General features: G+C 40.5%; 3 protein-coding genes across 4 annotated transcripts; all 3 read left to right on the plus strand.

Moving 5' to 3' along the window:
- Window positions 1-149: 149 nt before the first annotated feature.
- On the plus strand, window positions 150-6,051 carry LOC115743665 (peroxisomal nicotinamide adenine dinucleotide carrier). Of its 2 annotated transcripts, XM_048279537.1 has the most exons (12): window positions 150-350; window positions 471-548; window positions 780-854; window positions 2,235-2,365; window positions 2,815-2,869; window positions 3,327-3,428; window positions 4,433-4,501; window positions 4,570-4,671; window positions 4,793-4,861; window positions 5,310-5,364; window positions 5,583-5,781; window positions 5,814-6,051. In XM_048279537.1, exons 1-11 carry the CDS (start codon window positions 270-272, stop codon window positions 5,774-5,776), a joined length of 1,011 nt encoding a protein of 336 aa, XP_048135494.1. In that variant the 5' UTR covers window positions 150-269; the 3' UTR covers window positions 5,777-5,781; window positions 5,814-6,051. The 2 variants fall into 2 exon arrangements, with proteins under 2 accessions (XP_048135494.1, XP_030534411.1); XM_030678551.2 differs by having other exon boundaries at window positions 5,583-6,051.
- A 1,483-nt stretch (window positions 6,052-7,534) lies between these two features.
- LOC115743672 (signal peptidase complex subunit 2) lies at window positions 7,535-11,246 on the plus strand. Its single transcript, XM_030678561.2, has 5 exons — window positions 7,535-7,762; window positions 7,876-8,027; window positions 8,526-8,607; window positions 10,623-10,765; window positions 10,988-11,246. Exons 1-5 carry the CDS (start codon window positions 7,661-7,663, stop codon window positions 11,082-11,084), a joined length of 576 nt encoding a protein of 191 aa, XP_030534421.1. The 5' UTR covers window positions 7,535-7,660; the 3' UTR covers window positions 11,085-11,246.
- A 3,440-nt stretch (window positions 11,247-14,686) lies between these two features.
- LOC115743657 lies at window positions 14,687-20,145 on the plus strand. The gene is made up of 4 exons (XM_030678535.2): window positions 14,687-15,274; window positions 15,563-15,678; window positions 17,902-18,145; window positions 18,485-20,145. The coding sequence occupies exons 1-4, from the start codon at window positions 14,909-14,911 to the stop codon at window positions 19,901-19,903; spliced, it is 2,145 nt and encodes a 714-aa protein (XP_030534395.1). The 5' UTR covers window positions 14,687-14,908; the 3' UTR covers window positions 19,904-20,145.
- Window positions 20,146-22,061: the final 1,916 nt, after the last annotated feature.

Consider the following 22,061-nt stretch of genomic DNA (forward strand, 5'->3'; position numbering starts at 1 on the left):
TTCAGCAACTCCATCCGCTTCCTTGAACGGAACGATCACCGAAACCCAAAAGCGAACGTGGGAGATGGATGGTGTGGCGTTTCTGTAACCAATCGCCATCACGCCTACAACACACGTCATTATTCCGCTACAGCCAAACTCACAGATACTCTCTCTCTCTCTCTCTCTCTCTAGAGGGAAAACCTTGACTCCATTTTCCCGAGAAAACCAGTCGGGAAAAGGAGGCGCGATCATTTTCCCGGAAAAAAAGAAAAAGAAAAGGAGGAGCAATGTCGGACGCTCTGATCAACGGCCTCGCGGGAGCTGGCGGGGGCATCATCGCTCAGCTCATCACCTACCCTCTTCAGACTGTAATCACATGCGATCCCTGTCGATTCGTTTCGACTGTTTTTTCTTTTTGGGCCTCCGGGTGCTTCGTGTTTGTTGTACGGTGTAAGTGATCCTGCTAAAAACGTTCGGATCGCCTCCAGGTGAACGCGCGTCAACAGACGGAGCGCGATCTGAAGAAAGAGAGGAGGAAACTTGGGACCGTCGAGCAAATGTATCAGGTGCGCGCTTTTGTTTCGCTTGTTTCCGAGGAAACTATGAACATGCGAGGTGTGAAATTGCATTTTGAGCTGATTTGGGGTGTTGATCTGGGTCAACGCGTGCTCGGTGGTTGAAGTCAATAGAGTCTTAGTCGTTTGGTTGGAACGATCTGTGAGTGGAGTTTTTTTTTTTGTCTCTGTTACGTGTCCATCTGCTAGTGAGCTGATTTTGTTGCTTTGCTTGCTGTTTAGGTGGTCAAGCAAGAGGGATGGGAACGGTTGTATGGAGGCTTAATGCCGTCGCTCGTAGGCACGGCTGCATCTCAGGTGAGCTATTGCAATATTGTTCCTCATTATCAAATACGAGCTGCTCACACCTCTCTTCAACTTACCTTCTCGTTATATCTTTACAAAATTCTCCGAAATTCTTTCGGAGGAGCATTGGAATGAGTGGTTACCGTTTCAACGGGTTTTCTGTTGTTTCATTTGCATAGAAGATAAGGGGGGAAATGCGGGATCTGAGACTTAACTCGAGTGGAATGAGAGCAGTAAGATTAAATGTGCTTTTGATGTCGTGGGACGAAAATGCTGGACAGGAATTATGCCTAGATGTTTGTAGCATGACCTTCATTGCTGCTTTCTTCACATAAATTTGGTTGGGCGTGTATCTAAAATGTGTGCTGGGCCTGCTGAAACAGAGCAGCCGCTATATGAGATTGTGATTTGCAATGCTCTTGCTATGTGGTCCCATGATGGTAAAGTTTGTGCCATTGCTTCACTCATTTTCTTTAGTCTCTTTGCTGACTTTCATTATACTTCATAATCAATGGCAGTCTTCCAAGTTCAAGCAATAAGCCTTTATGTTTGTCCCAAGGTCAAGTTCATTAGATATACCCAAATTGTGTAGGCCTGTCATAGGCAATTCCTCAAGCTTTTAGTTTCTCTGTATGAGATAGGATCAACCCTGTTTAAATGGGAAAAAGGAAAAGGGAAAATTTAACAAGAAGATGATGAATGTCCACCGAGGGATTTTTGTGTTAACCTTAAAAAAGGATAGATGTTGAGTCTTAATATGCGCAATATGCACTGCTCATCTTGTTGGATTGGGTTAGCAAGACGCCTCGAGCTGGGTTACTTGGGTTCTTTTTTTCCTGGAAAAAGAAAAGGGAAAGAATACAGTAGCGTAAATTCTGTAGCTGGGTTACTAGAGTTCATTTCTTTTAAGTACAAGGCAACTCCTTCAAAGAATGTGATCGATGAACTACCAGCGGTGTTGCTAAGTTTTTGCATGTGGCAACTTCATTTGTAAACTTAAAAGGTTCTCCCTCTTCGTTGCCATCAGTTTTCAGAAGTTTATGACAGTTAAATATAATTAAATAATTAGATGTGTCCTCATAGTTTGTCGGATAGTAATTATATCAACACTCACGACTATCATTTTTTCATATCATTGATGAGCTTAACTGTTAAGTTTGCTACTGTTTTGTTAAACTGAAGCCTAACTGGTTAATTTGTCCAACTACATCCCCCCCAACAAGGAAAAGTCAAAAAAATATAAAAGAAAAAGTACAGCTCCAAAGCTGTACTTGGAGATTATTTAAGGTGGGCAAAATCTTAGAAAGGTCATTTTGAGAATCTATTGCATGTGAAACATTTTAATTATAAAGTCTGTTGATTTCTTATGTACCTGCAACTTTCATGCTACAGGGTGTTTACTATTATTTCTATCAAATATTCAGGAAGAAAGCAGAAGTTGCTGCACTTGAACGAAGGAAGAATGGGATGGGTGATGGAACAGTTGGAATGTTCTCATCACTCGTGGTGGCAGCTTTATCTGGGTAATTTACCAAGTATTATATATTTCCTCTACAAAGCATGGGTGAATGCTGTATATTCACCACATCGTCATTTTAACATACCCCGTTGTTTTCTGGAAATTGTGATCCGGTTGTGAGAATACATGTGTGGTAGCGGGTGGTTGTTTGATACTTTGGCTGCTTTTATTGCTAAGACAGGTTTTTTCTGCCCCTATTTTAGTTCTCATTGTAGTATAATGTGCTAAGGAATTGGAGAGGTTATTTTTCCCATTCTTTTGGCCGCGACAGTGTGGACTTTGAACTGAAATTTGAATATTCGTCATTGTTGGGGTCCCAAGCTGGACCTAACTGGGTTTAGACCTGGCACTCCCCACTGATAGTAGTCTACTTCTCCCTTTTCCTTTTCAATTTATGCATTGAATTTTCTGTATAGAATATATTATAATTAACTGGTTGGTTCCCCTTTGCAGGTGCATAAATGTCCTGCTAACAAACCCAATATGGGTAGTTGTGACCCGAATGCAGGTGAGTGGTTTGTCCAGATTATCTGATGGTTCCTTCGTGCACAAAAGCAATGTGTTTTTGTCAAGTTTTCACAGTCATGATGCCTATCCAAGTTATCCTTTTCATCTTCTTTTTGAGAATTCATGTCTTGCACGCCTTGTAATTGGAAAATCCTTTTTTCCATTTGACGGGAAAATATATTTTCCTATGAAGCCATTTGGTTTGTCTCATTGTTGTAACGTAACGATTCAGGAGACATTGCAATAAATTCCTCCAAGATAGTGCTTTTTGTTTTTGGTTTTTTTTTTTTTTTTTTTTTGGGGGGGGGGGGGGAGGGATAGGGATTGTCTGACGTACTATCTTGTATGGTTCAGAACTTTGAATTAATAGAAGTAAATCTAGCTTGTTTTGTGCATGCGAGTACAGGCGTGTGCTATTTTGCAGTCCTTTTGTCATAAAACTTTGTGTGGACCTGCAGACTCACACAAAAATCTCAAAGAAGTCTGAATTGGATACGGTTGCTCCAGATGATGCAATTCTTGCTGCTGTAGAGCCTCCTCCTTATGGAACTGGCCATGTGGTAGGTTCTTCTCCTTTTGGGCCTGAGAGGAATCTGTCACTTAAAATGAGTTCCCTTCTCTGTGTCTCGCCTTCTAACTTCTCTCAGTACATACTATAGTAGCTCATATGCTTTCTCTATCTTTAGCGCATGTATTAAGTGCTAAAATCATTACAGGGGTAAACGTTTTATAGTTTCCTTGTGGGAATTTTGCAACTTTTGCTGTTGTTAAATCGTAGAATATGGCTATTGGCGTTAGTTGGAACAGGACTCTGTGAGAAAATTTTAGCTGCTGCAGGAGCACGATGATCCCATCTATCCAAGCCAATCCCCATGCACCATGGGTTATGAATTTCCTTATTTCAATGCTTGGCACGTAGTGATTCGGTTGGATGAAATGGAATGTCAACTCCAGAAGCAGCTAAATGTCTCTTCCTTTGTGAACGTGGTCTTTGTAGAGTGTGCTTGTGCCCTTAAATGCATTTTTGTTGTTTATATGTTTGGTAGTTTGACTGTATAGAGCAACCTGATGCACAGCGGCATTCTCATGGTTGACTCTCTCCTCCATTGGGTTGTATCTTGCCAAAAGATGACCCTTATGTATAATTTTGCAATGACAGTGCCCATTGACGAGCTCTTCTGTCTGGTGGTCTGGAAGAACTAGTTGAACTTAACCTTTAATGCCGATTATGGCAGACTGAGTGATGAAGCGATCACGAGCTTCTTTTTGGTCTAGTTTAATTATCCATTGGCTGGTTGAAAATCAGATTAACCTTCCTTGGCCCCACCTAATCCATGGACTTGATTTAGGCGGTATTCATATATTTTGGAGAGACATATGTTTCATACAAGACCTGATAACCAAGAAAATTACTATGTAATTTATAGATTTATTTATTTAGAAAGGGAATTGGTGGCATTTTCTTGCCTGTATTTCAATCCGACTTCCTTATCTGAAGATGCGAGGTTTATGCTATAGTTTCTCTTCTGCTTACTTGTCTTCTTTTTCTTATAACATTGAACAGATTCAAGAAGTGTACGATGAAGCTGGATTCTGGGGTTTCTGGAAAGGTGTATTCCCTACATTGATAATGGTATGTGAGAGATGACTTTTGTATTTGCAAAGGTGGTAATATTGATTTTTTCCCTCTGATATGTACAGGTAAGTAATCCTTCCCTTCAGTTCATGCTGTATGAAAATATGTTAAAGAAGTTAAACAAGAGACGCGCGCTGAAGGGCAAGAGTGTTCCAACTGCTCTGGAGGTGACTTTGGTCTCGACTTTCTAGCAATACTATGACTCATAGAAGAGCTTTGTTTCTTTGTATTGCCTTATTTCTTCAAGCACTCTCTCATCCCCAATCAATAAAAATTTCTTCTTGCCAGATCTTCCTCCTAGGAGCCTTGGCTAAACTTGGTGCCACTGTTGTGACATATCCTCTTCTAGTTGTCAAGGTGAGTTACCTGGGATTGTAAAAGAACTGAATGAATTGTGCATCTGCTTTTCTTTCCAACCACGAATAAGTATTGATGTTTCTATTCTGTCTTTAAGATTTGTGGAATGCGGGCCAAGGCTGAAAAAGAAAAGCCATATCGAAAACGACTGGCTGGCTTTTATACACTGGAAGAAGATTTTGATTTTGGGTAGGGGAAAATATGATTTACAAACAAACAAAAATTTAGTAATTATGAACGGAAAGCTGCAGAAGATCAAAGGAGAAGTGGAACTTAGGAAAGCTAGTCTTCTTTTCTGTATTCCTTTAGCTATAAGCATATTGATGAAGTTCAGATACTGCAAAGTAAATACTAACTACCCCATGTTAATGTCTCTAAAATATTATGGGATAAAGCTTGAAATCTCTTGACTGTTCCATTTCCTTAAAGATTTCCCTTGTCTTTGCAGGCGAGGCTTCAAGCTAAACAGGCTACTACTGGAGATAAAAGACATCATTATAGAGGTTATTATTGAGTTATGCTGACATTTCTTGTACTATCCCATTCTTTAATGGGATTGCGAGTTAGTGCATCTGCATGATCCAGATATTGTAATGCATTTTATGATCTATGTCAAGGACTATAATCATTCAATCTTATCATGCCTGTCACTCTTTTTAAACTCCCAGTCCGTGACATGCTATGTGTACTGATGTTGTGCTGTTTCATTTCTCCAATGCAGGCACATCAGATGCCATCTTGAAGATGATACGCTATGAAGGCCTCTATGGGTTTTACAAAGGAATGAGTACAAAAATTGTTCAGAGCGTGCTTGCTGCAGCTGTGTTGTTCATGGTCAAGGAAGAACTTGTGAGAGGTGCTCGGTTCCTGCTAGCTGGAGATGGTGTTGATGCCTTGAGGTCGAAACCTCCATGACAGGACACATGCGCGCGCTCGCGCACTCTCTCTCTCTCTCTCTCTCTCTCTCTCTTTGTTGCAGCATTGCTCATTCCGCAACGCATTTAGGTAAGTTATCAATTACACACGAGTAGGAGGGGGAATGCGGAAATAATTCGTGCCAAAGCAGTCTTATTATTTGTGTTTCACAAGATGCTAACAATTGATTCCGCTGCGGACAATCCGATTGTGGAATCCATGTGCGATTCCCCATTGTTTTCTTAGTATAGCTAGACAGACTTTCCATCCTCTTCTGTTCTCTCTTTTTTTATTTTTTTCCTCGGTTTTCATTCACAAACGAACATGTTGAAGTTCTGGGGTGGTCGACGTTCTCATCTTATCATGGGGTTTTATTGCGTCTTTCTTGTGATGTAACCCGGGGCGCACTGCATGTTTTATCATGCTCATAGGACGCTCCACCCCTCCTCGTTCGTGATTGGGACAGTGCCATATTAGAAATTTGAAGTGAGTGCCATAAACTCGAAAAAGGAAAGACAAGTGAAGGGAACAAGATTGGAACATTACGTGCCTGCTGAATTCACTCCACCATCAACTCCAATAAAAAAGAATAATTTCACTGCTAATCTCAGTTGATTGGTTGTCGTTAAGTTATCCAATTTAGGCTGGAGGGAAAGTATCGTCCTAGAGGAGTGAATGCCCTACACCTATCTGGCACATGCACTGCTGTAGCTATCGTGAAGTATGTCTCCTGGGAAGTATGTTCACAGAATGAAACTTAAAGAACTCACTAGGGGCCACAGGTGTGATGATGTATGTAGTTCTATTGAATGCAAAGCAAAGAATCTTACCCGGGTTTGACATGTAAATCCTCTTGAAAGAGAGGTATGCCTTAAGAACTGTGTACACAAGTGATGCATAGTTATCGTTACCTCATGCTGTAAGGTGTTGGATTGTCACACAACGAGCACAATCCTGCTGTAAGGTGTTGGATTGTCACACAACGAGCACAATCCTTGTGTTTGGTTGCCACAGAGCCTCAAACAACTTGTCGAGTAACTCAACCATTTTCTTTTGGATAAATAATTTCATGTCTCTCCACAAATTGCAGCCACCGTGGTCCAACTATACATCCACCTAATTCATCTTTGAAGAGTAATAATTACTTTAAAAACCCAGTCTATTGAAAAATGACTCAATTTCCTAAAGATTCTCAATTATATCCTGAAATTTTTGTCTTAAAAAAAATCCTAGTTTCTAGTCAAGTCTATTCTATCCCGAATTTTTTTATTGAAATAAACCCTGACTTTATATTAAGTCCAAATATCTAAATTTTGACCCTAATCTCAAATCTGTATCATTAACCTTTTGTTCAAAAAAACATTGTCAGTGGTCCTTAATGGTGATTTTGGCGACTTTTGGATGGAAGGTTAGCGGAGGTTTTTTTGAAATTAGATTGAAAGTTGATTATTCTTTTTAGACAAGAAAAAGTTCCAGCAAATAAGAGATTAGAGTTAAAGTTGGTCATTTAAAAAAAAAAAATGTCGAGGGCGAATTTTGGACTGAATTTATAGTTGGAGATTTTTTTTTTTAGATAATAGGAAGTTCATGGAAGAATTAGGATTGTTATTAAATTCGGGACAGAATTGAGACTTGACGTAAATTTTGGGATTTTTATAAGGGATTAAGCAAAAAAAGGAAATAGCGAAAAGAAGAAAACAAAAGGGTATATTTGCCATTTCGCATGCGTTATATCTTCATCGGACTGTAGAAAGTAGAAACCCCCGCTGACCAGAAAAGAAGAGGTCGCGAGTACGAGTAAGCAAAACCCCTCGGCCCCCCCTCTCCCTCTCTCTCTCTCTCTCTCTGCTCTCTGTTCGGACAAAGCAAACGCTAGGCTCGAAGATGCCGGAAACCAAAGCGGAAAGCCCGAGCAAGAACGCGAAGAAGGCGAATCTCTTGGATCAGCACTCCATCAAACACATTCTCGATGAGTCCGTCTCCGAGGTACAATTGAGACCCGGCCAATTTGCTTTCTCCGTTCGTCCTTTTCCCAGATCCGTCCTTTAGTCGCTCAATTCCTGGAGCAATCGGCTCATTGTTGTGGTTTAATTCTTAAGATCGTCAAGAGCCGGGGGTACGTGGAAGATGTGCGGATGAGCAACGTGAGGCTGTTGATCGGGACGGTCATCATCGTCATCGCTCTCTTCGCTCAGTTCTACAAGAAGAAGTTCCCCGAGAACAGGGACTTCTTGATCGCCTGCATCGTATTATATCCTTTTTTTTTTCTTCTCGCCTTTGTTCTTTCTCGCTCACTTGATGCCCTCTAGCTGTTTGATTTCCGAGAAAGTCGACTAAATATTGCAGATTTTGATGGAACTGCCGCTTTCTTTTACGTGGAGGTGGAGTGTTTACAATTGAGTGTTTTTTTTTTGGGGGGATTCTTCGAATGCACTGAAAATCGGATTTCAAATGTATGATCTTTCAGTTGCTCGTTCAGTAGAAAATTGCGAGGGCGGGGGGGGAGGGGGAGAGGGGGAAGACCGTCATGCTGATTTTCCTCATTCTCTGCCTTCGTTTTTGTGGGAAAAGTTTACTGTTCTGTTTTTATTTCTCTGAATTGGGCAAGGACTTATAGACTGAAATGCCCAAGGGGGGTGTTGCAGGGTACAAAAATATACTCTTCAAAGTCGGGAATCAAAAAAAGATTTTTGCGTGGAAATTGTCGCATTTCATTTGTTTTAGAGATCGTGATCCTTAATTCTGGCAAGTATATTGTTTTCAATGGTATGTTGCAGCTGCTCATATATACCAAGGAGAAGAATGCCATTATGTTTACCTATCCACCTGTGGTGAGTTCATTTGTTCCATAGAATGGACGACTTCTTATACACTGATGTTGCAGACAGTCTACCTTACTCTGCTTTTTTTTTCCCACCCTAGTGTGCTGTGATCTTATTTCTTGACCATGTTTTAAGTTATGAATTTTAAACTGTGGTTCTTGCATATACTTGTTTATTTTCATCTATATTAGCTATTGGCAAACGTGAAGCCTTGTGTGCATATTTTGGGTTGTGCCTTGCATGTCAGGTGCATTATCTTTACTTACGATTTTGAAAGATCTAATTCCAAAGAAATATGAAGATATTTACCCTTAGCGGCCAATTTAGTGCTCCTTTTTTCTTGTTGGTAATGATGGATGAGTAATGCTCGATGATGATGATGAGGAGGCTTTTTAAGTTCAAACTATTTGTTTTTTTTTTTTTATGTTTGGAATTCTTTGGCCCTAAATTATCTTTACTTCTTTCTTAACAGAAAATTTTTTTCAATTTTCCAATGAAGAATATGTAGGTCCATTTTGGTTTATTGGCTAGCATTGAAACCCATGGTATGCATGAGAGAGAAACTTAATTGACCAACATAACAAACCTATAATTCTGTGTGAGAGGATTGTCTTCAATCAACCTTACTACTCAAAAAGTGTTGATGAAATGTCTACCCTTTCATGCTTCTTAATATTTAATTTCTCGTTTTACTCAACGTTTGAGCAATAAATTTTATTGCTCAAATGTTTCTTCTTGTCATACAACTGTATTCCCATTACAACACTTCCTGAACATAAAGAAATTTAAGTTCAAAGATAAATAGTGACAAATTTTCTTTTACATTTCTCTAAACTTTTGAAATTGTTGTTATTGGAAAATTGATTTGGGAATTGTGTAAACTTCTATTCCCTCCTTGCCATTTCTGATTTTAGAGTACATATTATATGATTTACGACATTTCTGTATTTTCCGGAAACTTCTTATTGGTTTATACTTTGATTGTTTTGGATAATTTGTCTTTCCTCTTGTTTTGGACAATATTTTTGGGTTCATTGACCGACGACCCCAACTAGTTTGGGATAAAGGTGATGTTGATGTTGATGTTGAAAAATGTGGGGATGACAGACTCAGCATGTGTTAAATGTCATCTGGAAGGAATGTTGTAGGGGCATATTGCTTTGATATATGAGCTATATTGATGGACATATGGACCTTCATCATTTCAGCGTATGTATCCCTCCTTTTCTTTACATATGCAGAGTCGGGAAAACCCACAGACGTATCTTGGCCAATGGGAGTCTCATTTGATCTATTGATTATTTTAAGACTCTTGCTTTTGCTATGGCAGGCTTTTTTTCTGCACATATCCGATGGCATTCAAAATTCGACTTCCATTTCCTTAATTCCTGTAAATTTTTTGAATTTGGCTATCCACTCTCAGTATTAATATATTATGGATGTTGATCTTGATGGTCGTTACTTGCGTCTTTCTCTTTGGTGAATTGTAGAGATGAAACATGTCTGCTATGCCTATTGTGTTCCATGGTTATCTTTGAATGAGAGTTGTATCTTCTTTTGCATCTCAATTTGCTATTCCAATATTTACTGTCTTTTTTGGTAATCATATACCTGTTAGTTCATCAGCACATCATTCATTTGTTTTGAAATTGTTTGAGTAATGTATCAGATGGGCATTGCATTTAGATGGCGCTAGACTTTTAATGGGCGTCATAGAATTTGCTGTAAACTATGTCATGTATTTTCCAATCCACAGAGCGTTGGCTTGTCTGGTTTACTTGAACTTTTTGTTAGTTGTAGACATCATTATCAGAATTTTGGTGTTTCTGACTTATTTAAATTTAAGGTCCTCTTTTATTTGATGCATCGGCTGGAATATTCTTTGTTCTCCTTTTTTGCTAGGCCTTGGTTGTGAACTTAACCAGAAGAAACCAAAAACTATATATCCTGAGATTATCCATTCATTACTTGGCGACTGAGGGGATTATCTGAGGCAAAGTATTGTTTTCATTTACTCCATGTAGGGCTCCTTTAACAGCACTGGACTGATGGTGTCTTCAAAATTACCAAGATTCTCCGACTTGTACACACTTACCATAGCGAGTGCAGACACGAAGTCAATTTCAGCAAACAAGCCAGTGGAATTAACTAAGAGCGTCACTCAGTGGTCTCTCTCTCTCTCTCTGACATGCACGCTCCTGCACACCTGTATTCACAATGCCCCTCTCACGCACTTTCCCTCCATTATTGGAGCTTGGAGACAGTGCTTGCTCGTGTGTGTGCACTAACAATTCTGTGCATCTCCACACTAAATATTGCTTTTGCTTTCATGTTGTTCCTGCTTCAGATAGATTCCGTGGCTGATTTTCTAGTTCTCTTAATGCTTCAGGTTCACCAAGGACGGGATTCTGGTGGAGGGTCTCTTCTGGAAAGATGTTGAAGCACTAATAAACGAGTACAACAAAGAGCCAAAGAAGAGCAAATGATTGGTAGGCTTGTAGCTTATCACCTCCTTCAACAGGAGAGAGAACTTAGACAGGAATTTGATTACTTGATTATCCGCAAAGTGAACGCAAATGGTCACTTACAGAATGATTTCGACTTCTGATATTTTTTGGGAGCAAAGTGAAGTAGATTTCAAACTTTCCGACTAGTATTAACATGCCAATGCTTTCACCAGTTTGTGAGAACCTGTACATCATGTCTGTCCTGTGGACAGGCGCCGCGTCTTAGTCCGATGCATTCACTTCTGCTGTCTGCATCGATAGATGCCGTCACATGCTTAATATGATGATTGCAGTTCAAAAGGCGATTCTTCTCAGGATGCTGTCGAGACTGTGTCTCACACACGGTGCATTCGCCCAAAGGTCTCCATGATCTGTTGAAGTGGGCACGGATGGAGAGGTAGTGTTGACAGTCATTTTGACCTGGTGATGGGTTCACTGTCATTCTGGTTTCGCATTGTTCCCGATCTATGATGCTGTCGTTACCCCCACATTTGCGGAGTTTTGATAGAATGGTTGAACAGCTCTTTCCCCGCTTTCGTACTCTCCCGGTCGAAGCCGATGGCCATGGGCCATCGGGTACATGATCCTTCAGCACTTACGATTGGGCTACTGGTGAGATTGGTTTGATCCTTCAATTGTTTACCTTTTTTTTTTTTTTTTTTCTGTTTTCCTGGAGCAACTTCAGCGAAAATTACTCGATTCCGAATTTCGTTACTGATAACCGGGCCTGGGCGAGCTGAAGCGGGCCTGATGGAGAAAATTGTCCCTAACGGGCCAGGCCCACCCGAATCGTCCGTCGAGCCTTGTTGGGATCCGCTCCAGAGACCGCGCGGTTCACAAAATTTCTCCAAATCGATTTATACAGGTCTGGTTGGTGACGGGTCCTGACGTCAGCACCCGCGGGGGTAAACGTCACGATCGGGCGGGACCCCGCTCGGCAGATATTTTTTCGTTTTCTCCAACTGGGCCCGGCTTCTGTCGTCTCGTGACAGCGACGTCGGGCCCACGTAACCCCCCCGACCCACACCGATTTCGTCATCATGGTCCCCCCGTCTTAATGACTCGCCTCGCAATTTCTCCTTTGCTCGACCCAGAAAGAAAAAAAAATAAAAAATTCCCCATTTTTTCTGTACTTCTCTCTGTCCTGTTGTTGCCGCCCTATCCACCCAAACCACAAACTCCCTCTTATTTTTTTGCCTTTCTGAAATTGACGTCGCCTTTTCTCGTCACCCGTGGCAGAGAGAAAATGGAAAAATCTGCCTAGCACCTATTTAAATCCAACCTCAATTTTTATTTCGAACTTTTTTCCATCTCCATAAAATAAAATAAAAAAAACATAAACTTTTGAATGAACTGCAACTTCGATCCGAATTCCTTTTTCCATAGAAATTAACGGAACCACAACTTTGATCTGAAGTTTTTTTCCCGTAAAAAACATTGAACTTCGATTAAATCTCATCGCCCGCCTTTTTTTTATCTCATAAGAAAGCATTTTTTTTCTCTATCGATACCCAAATCTAGTCCCTATCTAGAGATGCCATTAGAGATGCATGTATATATCTCTCTCTCTCAACTTAAACGAGGGCCGACCTTGGGATCGATTGAGAGTCATTGCAATCCTACGAGGAAAAAAGAAGCTTGACCTGTGATTGGGAGCCAACTTAACTTGGGTGCTCTTATGAGGAAAATGTTCAAGCTACTATTAAAATCCAAATAAAAGTTGGTATATTTTTACGAGACAAAAAAAGAGCTTGGTTAGATATGTGATCTCATCTAAAGCCAATGCTTTTTAAGAGAATTGAGCCTGGGAAAATCATTTATACAATTCAATATGAAAAAGGAGTTTTGCAAATTTTCAAACGTGAATTGCAAAATGATTCAAGTTACCGGTTAAAATCATATTAAATTAGTAAGTCAAATTGGCATCATGATTCATGAGAGCATTCATTTCACGTGACTAAGATATGTTTCTATCTATCGATAACTTATTAAGAGTTTCCAAGCGACAAAAAAAAAAAAAAAGGAGATGGCTTGTAATGACGAACAAAACTACCAATTTATGATTTATAACGCGATTAACAAAGAGCCATTACCCTTAGGTTACGTTGGGTAGTCAACGACAAATTCAGGATATTTTATCATATTATATGTTTGATTCCCAACTAAGACAGGATAAAGTCGGATATAAGAGAGATATAGTATGGACAAAGTCATCCCATAGATATGGGATATAGGTGGATAAGATTTCTATTGCAAATGAAATAAAAATTTATTTTTCTCGAATAACAAACTTCTTCAACTAATAAAATTAAAAACATATATGAATATAGACAATACTCAAATTCTATTTTAAAAAGAAAAATTCAGGATAACAACAAATTAGTTTTTATTAATTTCTATTCATATTTGTTACGTATTTTAGTATTTTCTAGTATAGTTTACTATTGAATAAAATTTTATTAGAGAACTATGGAAGAGGAAAATAAGCAAATAAAAAAATGAAGCATATAAGAATGCCATTAGAGATTCTTATCATCTCCGTTTACGCAAATTTTATGTTCATTTATACTAATATGCCGTTCATAACGAACAATAGACTTAACGGGATATGAAAATATTCGATTTTACGTTTCACGAGATACTGAATTTGATATAACAAAATTTCTAAATTTCATTTCTTAACTCATCCAGTTTTATATTAACCAGAGATCCGGACCAGCAAGAGAAAGATAACCGTTTTCGGACAATAAATTTCGAGAAAACAGTATATAAAGGTTTGGAATGCCATCATTTTCTCAAATAAAGGCTTGGAGAGATCACGATTATTTCAAATAAGAGCTTGGTCTCGCCGGCTAGTCAAATATTTTTGCTAATTAAGGGCATTTTCATCCAAAAATAATTTTAGCCTAAAATTTAGTTAATTAGATTAAACCAAGCCCTCAACATGTGAATTTTTTCTTTTTTTTTCGTGTTTTCTTTTTAAGTTTTATGTTTTTTATTATCTTTTTTGAGTTTAAACAAAGAAAACAGAAAAAATAATTGCAAAAAAAAAAAAAGCCCTTGATCAGCGGATGATGTTAGACACTGACATGATCAATTCAAATTCTTATTTGAAATAAAATTCACTTAATATTTTTATTTGAGAAAATGATGGCTATTATTAAAAATAAAATTTATTTTTCACGAAAAAAATAAGATATTTGAAATTTTATGCGGTAGGAAATGAGGTGGGTGATAAACATTTTGAAAATGGAGTCGTGTTAACGGAGCGTTCGGGGATTTTTAATCATCCGACCAATTGTCCGCTAAACCTAATTAGTGGAAGACTCACCCGGTTTAGCACAGTGCTCGAATGACAGTTTCACGTGGGACCCAGCACGGACAGAAACAAGATTTGGGCCCCCACAAGCTGACGTGGAGGGCATGCAATCATGCCCTGGACCTCAAACCCAACTCAAAACTAACCCCATTTCATAAACCGCCTCTCGAGTCCGTCAGGTCTTACTTTATTGGTGATTTTTTTTTTTCTTCATTCATGTATATTTACGCCTCTGTTTTATGCGTATATATATCGTGCTCCTCTCTTTGTCTTACGACCTTCCATTTCTTTGCGCTATCGCCAGGGAAAACCGAAGCCCCGAATATTCCGTTGCCCAAGTTATTCTCATCTCTCGCTCTCTCGGGGTCTCTCTCGCCGGCGATATTCGCCGTCTCCCAGCTCGGAATCAGCGTTTTTCCGGTTCGTAATCGCGAGGATCTTCGAGCGGTGTACCTGAATTCGGCTGAGTATATCGAGATTCGCCATGGCCGGCTCTGGCGACAGAGAAAACGAGGAGAATCGCGGAACACGACCTGACGGCGGCGAGGTCAACGATTCGTCGTCGATCGGCGCGTCTTCGGTGGAGTCCGGACCGAGCTCGAGGGTTTCGAGGGGGGTCGGCGAGGAGATTGGCATGGCGGAGAGGTTGACGGACATTTTCGTCGGGGAAGGCGACGGAGATCTGTTGATGCAGCGGAGCGATCGGGAGGATAGGGTTTTGCAGTGGCTGCAGGCGCTCGATATGCAAGTGATCGGCGCTTGTCGCGCGGATGAGAGGTTGAAGCCGTTGTTGAAGTCGAGTGGGTCAGGCAGTGCGGCTGAGGATCGGTTGTTGGCTCACCTTAGTCAGGTACTTATATTTTCGATCCGGTTTAAGCGTCTATCTGGTTCGTAGCGTGTTAGGGTTTTCTCTTATATAGAGTGTATGGCTACATTTCGGTGGCCTGTAAGGTGTAAACGCTTTACCGTGCTACTGATAGCACTGGAGTCTGTTTTTAATATTAACTTTCGTACAGATGGTTCAGAGTTCCTTACGAGATAGTGGATGAGTGGATCGTAATTGAGACGGTGTGGATACTTTGTTCGTGTTATTGTTTTATTTTGGCTCATCGGATTTGCTTTTGTTTCTAATCATCAGCACTTTGAGCCTGCGGAAGTTGGAATTCTGGCCAGATGCTTTTGCATGCCACTTGTTTCAATTCGCGTTGGCAAGATAAACAAGCAAGGGACTCTTCTTTGCCCCACCCCGACAAGGTAAATGAAGTCCTGATCTGTATCTTGCTTTCGGATTCTTGCATGTGAATTGTCTGTCGGCTTGTGAGCAGCTTATTTGGGTTTCTGCTGATGAGTTGCCAATGTTTTCCAGTAGTATAGATAGTTCAGCTGTGGACTAATTTTATCAGTGGTGCTCATTGGTTTGCTATTAGAGTTTTGTATGTCATCTGGTGATTTTCCTTGAAGTTTCTCAGTTGCTTTATGGATTCTTACAAAAGCTTAGAATTGGTTTTATTAGGAGTTGTATTGTTTATGTTCTGATCTATTGCATACTGGTGCCGCATTTTCTGTCTTTTATCTTGTTCCCTTCATCTGGAATGTAGTTCTTGTAAGCTTTCATTTTGAAGTGTGAGTGTGTATTATGTGTTCTGATTGAGCATCTGTTAGTTTTGTGTTGTGATAATGGCTCTTCGTACGGTTTTTCTAGATTTGTTTGAGGAAGGAGTATGTTTGCTGTTTTTATGTTCCTATTGTTCCTTATCCCTGTTCTGTCAAATTTGCTAGTTTTTCTTGCCATTTCATGCGGTGGATTTGTGTCTCTCTTTTGGTTATTATTAAAGCTAGCTATGTAATGCTAATTGTGGGCACTTTATCGGGAGATCATGTTGTCAGTCTTCTTTGCAGGCAGCCGGTTTAAAATATTCTAGATGAAAGTATTTGACACACTTTGATATACCAGTAAGTTTGTGTAAAGTAAACCTCAGATGTTGGTCCATAACAGTTTTGTCGTTTTCTGATGTAGTTCTCTTCCCGTTGGAATTTTTTGGGATATGTATTGATAGAGTTATTGGTGGCAGTGATATTGGCTGATGGACAGTAGTTTATGTGCGCCCTATGCTTCCTTCGTAATGGGAAATTTATCCTCTTCGACAATTATGTCATAGCATCAGTCTTCGAATTGAGCAGTTCTTGAATGCTGTTTGTGAGATTATTTTTGAAGAAATGGTGGAGAGTACTTGAATAATGTCAACATTGCAAACAGTCCATGATACCGCTGGAAATAATCTTAAGTTGAGGATTTAATGTTGTAGCTTCTTGTTGGTAACCATGTTCATCCTTCCCAATAAATATGTCTTTTGACTTGTAGGTGAAGTGGGCCTATCTTATTATGATCTCTGAATTAAGGGGGAGTCAAGGTAGTTTCATGCTCCTATATTATCGCGTCGACTGTTGCTTTTTGAATGCGTATAGGATATGAATTTTAATTAGTAGAAAATGATAGTGACTGTTTCTGTTCTTATGCTTGCCATTTAGGTAGGTCTCATGATATTGTAACTCTGATCTCACCAAGTTTCTTCTGTTAATTGGTTGTTGTTGCGTGCGTTTGACAATTAATAGTTATTTGTACTGATGTTTTATATTACCCTCCTAAGTTGTCACATTTACCTCTCCATTTCCTTGAACATAGATGGTACTTGCTGTTTATATCTATGTCATCGAATGGTGCTCAATCCTGGAACTGCTTGGTCTTTCGACATGTTGTTAGAATATCTGGAGTTACTTCAGATGCTTGAAAAGTCATGCAAAGGAGATACCTTTTGTAAGATGTCCTGGAATCAAATCATAGGTGCAGCTGATAATGTACAGACATGGTTGCTGTTAGAAGTATACATGATGGATTCTTTTAGGTCTAAATTTACCTGACAAATTTAGCCAAAGTCTCTTGAGATATGCAGCAAAAAAGAAAAAGAAAAAGAAAAAGAAAAAGAAAAAAAGAACTTGAGATAAATCCATTATATATGCGACAGTTGATAAATAATCCCGCTTAGTGATTTGAAAGGAGATTTGCTTGATAGCCGTTGATGCCAAACTTGTACATTGCTATAGTAAACTTTCCTTCACCAGCTAGTAATTCTCACATTCCTCAGAGGAACTGACGGTTTTCTTTGTTTCTTGGTTATATGCCTGTTTAATTACTGGAGAATAGCAATTTTTTATTCTTTTCACCTGGGGAAAAAATGAATAGTTCGGCAAGTGCAATTAAGTTTACTAGCTCATGTGATCGCATGTTGCATTGCATAGTCAAATCAAATTGAAGAGTTATAATGTTGTACTTTTTATGAATAGGTGGATTCTTTTGTAATGAATATACCAATTTTTTTGCATCCATGCGTTTTTGCATTGATATTTTCCTTGGTAGATTTATCTAGCTGGACTATTTCTGAGAATCTGTTTGTTCTGTCTCACTTTTTTATGACACAGGGGGACCTTGAATCTTAGTCTTTTGCCAACATCTGATTTGCGCTTGTCATTTGTTGGGGACCATGGTCAGACAGAGAGGCTAGTTACTTTAAGCAGCTCGACCGAATCTTCTTCCCTTGTGATTGAGGAAATATCTGAAGATACTTCGGGAAGATCATTTGTTCTCAAAATGCTGGATGGGAATGCATTTTACTTTTGGTGCTCAGAGAAATCAAAGCTCCTGGGAATTGAATTGCTTAGAAAGGTAAGAGTTGCATTTAATTGTTGTGGGTACCCTCAACTAATGTGTTGACGACCAGCAGGATAGTGCAAGTGAAAGATGTTCACTTAGTCATGGTGAACTTAAGAGTGATTAGTTGTGGGGCATTTGTAAATGCTTTGTTGAGGAAAAGCTATTACCTTCAAGTTTTGCATACACCATAATAAGTTGAAATACCTATCCTGCTGTATTGCGGATATGGAGCACCTAATGAAAAGATTGAATCGTGTCAAGTTTCTGTGGGATGTCAATTTTCAATGGTCATTATTTCTTTGAAAACTTATATGCTAATCGTATATGTATTTCTTTATTTTGCTGTCACAGATGAGGGATTTACTCAATCAGAGACCTACTGTTGCTGAATTGACTGGAATTGATGGGTCACGTCTTGAGTGCTTTGCAATTCACCTTCGAGCATATCTAATGGGACCGGTTGTAAGTAAAAGCCAAGCTAGTTCTTCAGGCTTGCCAATCCTGTCAGATGGTATTGCGAATGATGTTCCCAGTGCAAGTGAGAATATGCAAACGTTTGCTTCATCTAATTCCCTTCGCCCCCATTATTCCAGCAGTCAAGTAGTAAAGTCTAATTCATGCCATCAAGGCCTCAGTCCCAGAGCGACTTCGTTTAAAGAAGGTCTTGCCAAAAACTTGACCGCAAGGAGCACGAGAGAGAAGTTGAGGAAGCTTGGGGAGAATCACTTTGCAGCAGTTGATAACTTGTCAGCTTCTTTACCAATCGTTGCTGATACTTTCAATTCAAGTTCTTGCAACATCCTACAAACGCAAGATTCACAGGGGAACAATTCATTTACTCCTTCCAATGTCCTGGAATCACTAGGGAAATTGACATTCCCACCCTGTTTGAGCACATCGTCTCAAGTTCCTTCTCTATGTCAACCGATTTTCTCCCCATACTACTGTCTGTGCCCTCCTGGGGCATCGACACTGGAACGCCCAGATCCACCTCCAGCACTCGCTTCTGCTTCAAATGGATATTCAGTTCCATCTTTATCTGCTTTACTACCTCCTGTGCCTTCCAGTTTATTAATGACGGCACCACCTTTAAACTTGGAAGATCTTCCTCCGCTAGACTTTCCAACTATTCTTCAAGATCCGTTGGCCTGTCTACCAATGCCCACTTCTCAACAAATCCCAACCTTTACGCCTCTGATGTGCGATCCGATTGTTCACATTCCAGTTATTGATGTCTGTTCTGCAGGACAAGGTTACCTGGTGAGCGCGGGGCCCACCATCACGACTGCTATTGGGCCCCTGAACCCTAAACTGGTGAGTCCGTTGATTCCCGAGACAAGCTTGGTGGTTGAAGAGGGTGCGAGAGAAACTCTGCGCCTTCTGATTAGCGGTTCAAGCCCCATGATCACGCAGTCGATTGGCATGTTCCCTGTTGTACTGAGTAGCGCAGACGAGAAGCAAAGTGCCATTGTTGCTGGAAGCAGGGGTCTGTACAGCGGGATCAGGGATGTTGATGCTTTTTCGAGCGCGGTTGTGGCTGGAAGCAGGGGTCTATACAGCGGAATTAGGGATGTTGATGCATTTTCGAGCAGAGGTCTCGCTGCCATGGGATTGTTCTCCCTATCCGGTAGATCTGCAGTGGAGAGTGCAGCGAAGAGTTGTGATATTACCAACGTTTTAGATGTTCCACTGAACGGATCTAACAGCCTTGGTGAATCAAACGCAGATGTTGATGATTCCCTTTCAGAGAATGCCAGAAAAACAGGTTGATGATGGTGGATGTTTTCAGTTGTCGATTCGTCTCCGTCTGTTCGTAGGAAGAGTAGATATATGCCGCAGGTTTTTCCGTATTTTGATCGAAATAAGTTCCCCACCCCCCAAATTGGGGTTTTTGATGCCTTCGATGCTCTCCGTTTCCACTTCTGTAGTTGGGCATCTTGAAAATGTAGACGTCAAAGGCTACTTTTGTTATTTCGGTAGTTGTTAAATGTGAATGAAGTTTGTATTTCTTTGTAGCCCACCTCTTTCCGTCAATTCCGGTGTGCGCTTTGTTTCTCCGCACAGTTACACTCGAACGACATACCTACGCAGTTCAGCAATGATCTTCTCTAAACTTGGACCAAGGTCATTTCGTCGACCGATTGGACCACGACGGTAACTGGTGAGAATTCGATTTCTTTTATCACGGTTAATTTCAAGAAAACCACCTTATTGTGCTCTGTTGCGCTTCGCTTACAATATTCATATCACCATTGGTACTCCCAGACCAAGACAACTACTTCAAGGCCCTCCCTGACTCTAGAACCCAAGAACGGCCGTGACTACTCTGCAGCACACGAGTGGTGATCTTGACGACAGCCACCCTCGCCTCCAATTCCGTTCCTTGTTTTAAAAGAAAGGCGAAGCAAGCATTACGGGAACGACATTCGGGAGACAAAGGGCATTATCGTCGTTCCACCGCTTATGGCATCGACGCCTTTAATGATGTGTTAGTGTACACAGCCTTAGCCTAGCCTAGCCAAGCCCTGCCGTTCGTTCCTAAGCTGATCTAAGAGCACCGCAAATCTTGATGCCGTTCTAATCTCCCTGTCTAGATTAGATCCTACTCAATTCGGATAGGGCTTTGCAAGATGGGCCCATACCCATCTCCTCAACCCCCCCAAAAAATAAAAATAAAAAAAGAAAAGAAGAAAAAGAAAAATTGACGTGCCCATTATTCTTTAATACAGTATTTTAGCTCATCCCACTTTGGTCTTTGGCAGACAGACCACATCAAGTAGCTACAGAAAAACTCAATCGAAGGTTGAAAAATGGGGGAAAAAACCAGCCTTGTTTTCGTGCGCATTATTGCATCCGGCCAACAGTAGGTGGATGTGTGGCGAGCGAGTGAGTGACCGCTCTTATTGTCAAAAGAGGGATGAGTACGCAGAAGCACCAGCGCAATCATGTACGCCCTACTCATATAACTTAATTCCTCCTCCCCCTCCTCCTCCCCACAACTTGGAATAGCATAATTGCCATTTGCTCTGGCTTGATCACCAGATAAGATATAACTTAGCTTTTGGATCCAACAGCGACTCATCAAGCTCCTCCCGGCCCGGGGGGGTGGGGTGGGTTTGGGATTTGCCAATGACCTTATCTCCACCCCGGAGACGTTAAGTCAATTCGTTTGCTCTTTCTGTCGGATTCGCAGCTGCCCGGCTTCAGACCGGTGTGGGGCTACGGTCGGAATCGCGAGCTGGGCGCGCAACTCGATTGCCGACGAGCTCTGTCCCATCGCAACTGCGACACGCGAGGTTAAATATTTGTTCCGGTGCAGATTTTCACCTTGATGTTTGTAGCTGTACTTTATGTACAAAAGCGCGACACACGAGCCGTGAAAAATTTTCAGATAAGATTTCCCTTTCAAGGAAGGCACGACTAGGAGGAGAAAGTCGATCGTGGTGTGAATAGAGTCAGGAAGACCAAACATATATAAAATACAATTTTTTTTTTTGTCTTACATATATGTTTGGCGTATATATATTGCATGCCATCACTTGACATTTGCGGTTGACCTTGCAATGCAACCCACCTGCCCCGGAAAATCACCATCGAATAACACGATTCCTATATTGATTGATTCCTTTCCATTTGACGATTCGAAATGATGTGCCACTTCCATGTCCCTGGAAATTCATGAGATATGACTCCACTCCTTTTTCGAAAAAAAACACGTAGATGCCCTCGAAATATTAAAGAGATGCTCTAATCAATAACCTAAATCGGACGGGTTTTTTTTTTTTTCCATTTTCTATAAGTGATATCACCATGATAATATATCGTAATCTAATTGTCGTGTTCATGCCGGTCGTTTTCGCGTGCCGGACAACGAGTGCTCGGTTTTCAAAAATCCGATGTGCGGTGGCGGTTCGTACGAATTCGAATT

This window comes from Rhodamnia argentea, chromosome 5 (assembly GCF_020921035.1).
Source record: "Rhodamnia argentea isolate NSW1041297 chromosome 5, ASM2092103v1, whole genome shotgun sequence".
In the NCBI taxonomy this organism is placed as follows: Eukaryota; Viridiplantae; Streptophyta; class Magnoliopsida; order Myrtales; family Myrtaceae; genus Rhodamnia; species Rhodamnia argentea.